This window comes from Dipodomys ordii, unplaced genomic scaffold, assembly GCF_000151885.1.
Source record: "Dipodomys ordii isolate 6190 unplaced genomic scaffold, Dord_2.0 Scaffold11, whole genome shotgun sequence".
NCBI lineage: Eukaryota > Metazoa > Chordata > Mammalia > Rodentia > Heteromyidae > Dipodomys > Dipodomys ordii.
Window position 1 is genome coordinate 8,808,757 of NW_012267227.1, and position 2,552 is coordinate 8,811,308.

The 2,552-nt window shown below is 48.2% G+C and overlaps 1 protein-coding gene across 1 annotated transcript in view; it reads left to right on the top strand.

The window, feature by feature from the left end:
- Nucleotides 1-6: 6 nt before the first annotated feature.
- Nucleotides 7-2,552, top strand: part of Pygo1 (pygopus family PHD finger 1) — an 11,036-nt gene continuing 8,490 nt past the window's right edge. The window contains exon 1 of the mRNA XM_013010073.1: nt 7-92. Coding sequence (XP_012865527.1) covers nt 44-92 — 49 coding nt within the window. The 5' untranslated portion in view covers nt 7-43. The remainder of the gene's footprint in view (nt 93-2,552) is intronic.

Genomic DNA, 2,552 nt, shown 5'->3' on the forward strand with positions numbered 1-2,552 from the left:
GACCGGATTCCCGCGGCCTGGGAGCCATGCGCCGCGGTCGGTGATGTCCGCGGAACAGGACAAGGACCCCATCGCGCTGAAGAGAGTCCGAGGTACCGGGGCCCGGCGGCGCCCGCGCTCAGGGGACGCGGGATCCGGGCGCGGGGCGGCGGGGGAAGGGTGTGTGTGTGTGTGTGTGTGTGTGGATCCGGGCTACGCGTGCCCGGAGGCCCCGGGGCTCCGTCCACGGCCTAACTCTGCACCGCCCGCCTCCCGGGTCACCCCGACTTTGTGTGCCGCCCTCCCGCATCCTTCCCACCACCTCCCGGCCGCCTCACCCCCTTCCCCCAGACGCGGCACAATGGAGGGAAGCGGGGTATGTGTGTGTGTGGGTGCCCCCCCCCCGGTTCAGGACCTCCATCCATGCACCCCCTCCCCAGCACCCCCCAGAAAAGTAAGTTGCATGGCAGGAGAGTTTATGCTTTTTAAGGTGTGCAGGTTTTGCGAGACTCTCCTGGACCCCTGCTTACCCCCCTCCTTCCTCCACCCCAAAAAAAGCATCACATAGTTTGTTTTCCTTAGGGTCAAGGAGAGAAAGAAATTAGATTCATCCAAAAGGCGCCTTCTGCATTCATTTATGTTTAAAAACCGAATCACCGAAAATGGCTTTTATACATCATCCGTTTTGTTCCTAGCAGACTAGTGAGTACTGTTGTTACTGCTGTCTTTGCCAAGAAGAGTCAGAGCGAGCGATGAACTAGACAAAAGATACTGCATGCAACTGCAAAAAGCCCAAATGCCATCTGCAAAGATGGGGATGCTTTTTCACTTCAGTGGATTTAAAGCTGGGAAGTCCTGAAGTTGGAATGTTACCACTGGGTCATTAAGCAGCTATTTATTGAGCATCTACTATGTCCTGGGCACTGTTCTTGGCACTTCTTGGTTCCAGCAGTGAATATAAAACCAATCTGTATCCAGAACGAGTTCACAATCTTGTGGGGGTAAACTCAGGATAAAGGAAAGGTATAAATGGCAAGATGTAGGTGTTGTGGTAACAATAAATCAGGAAAACAGATAGGGGGACAGGGATTATACATAAGGTTATGTTTTAGGAAGACGTCAATCTTGGCAAATCAGCAGCAATTGCAAAGGCCGTGGGTCTGGGTTCGTCTGTCTACCTAGCTATCTACATATCCATCCATCCATTATCCATCCACATCCATATCTATGCATGCCCACTGTATTCAGGCAACTACAAAGAAGTTGTTTTAAGGAGCAAAATGAGCAAGGAAAGAGTCACAAGAGATGGGCTGAAGGTTGGGGTGGCTGTGTGTTGGGAGACCTTGTGTGCCATTTAAGACTTTAACTCTGACAAAGGGACTGTACAGTTTTGCACAAAACAGTGATTGAGGTGACATTTTTAGTAGGGTTTCGGTGACTGCTGTGTAAAACGTAGACCGTAGAGAATAAAGGCTAAATCAATGAGACTAGGAAGCTATTGCAGTTGCTCTTTCATCCAAAACGGGGTGTACACACACACACACACCAACCTTGCACAAGGTCCTGGCTTGGATATTAATAAAGCAAAGAACAAAAAAGGGATGTGTGTTTAAAATACTTCATAATTAGTTTAGTAGAAAAAAATCTCCACGTAGGTGATCAAGGGCTGCAGTCACTCATTGATGTTTCTGGTCTGTATAATTACAAATTAAACATGTATAGAACTGGCTTGTGACACACTGATAATCTAGTATCCGAAAGACATTGCCTCAAAGATTATGTAGAAATTTATTTTCTTAGTCATTTAAACAAAAAGTAATTTAGGGCAGAACAGTTTTTAAAAGGTTTAGTGTCAGCATAGCCTTTCATTTGATGAATTATTTTAACCTTTTTCTGTTTGTGGTTATGTGCTGCCAAAGCCTTTAAGGAATAGACCTTTATGAGCTAGATAGGATATTTCTCCTGACATTTTTGGTGTATCATTATAAAGTGCTTTGTGGCTAAAGAAAACGATAGCTGGGGCTGGGAAGGTGGCGCAGTGGTAGAGCGCTTGCTTTGCATGCATGAGGCCCTGGGTTCGATTCCTTAGCACCACATAAGCAGAAAAAAGCCGGAAGTGGCGCTGTGGCTCAAGTGGTAGAGCATAAGCCTTGTGCTGAAGAGCTGAGGGGCAGCACCTAGGCCCAGAGTTCAAGCCCCGCCACTGACAAAAGAAAAAGAAAGCCATCAGATTTCTAGCTTTGAACTTAATCATCAGTCTTGGTGTGTGTGTATAATGGTACTGGGGCCTTAAACCCAGGGCCTGGGCTACCTACCATTGGAGCCACAGATCCACTTGTAGTGTTTTGGTAGTTAACTGGAGATAAGAATCTCACAGAGGGCTGGGAAGGTGGCTTAGTGGTAGAGCGCTTGCCTTGCATGCATGAGGCCCTGGGTTCGATTCCTCAGCACCATATAAGCAAAAAGAAAAAAGCCTGAAGTGGCGTTGTGGCTGAAGTGATAGAGCACTAGCCTTGAGCTGAAGAGCTGAGGGACAGCGCCCAGGCCCAGAGTTCAGGCCCCACGACCGGACC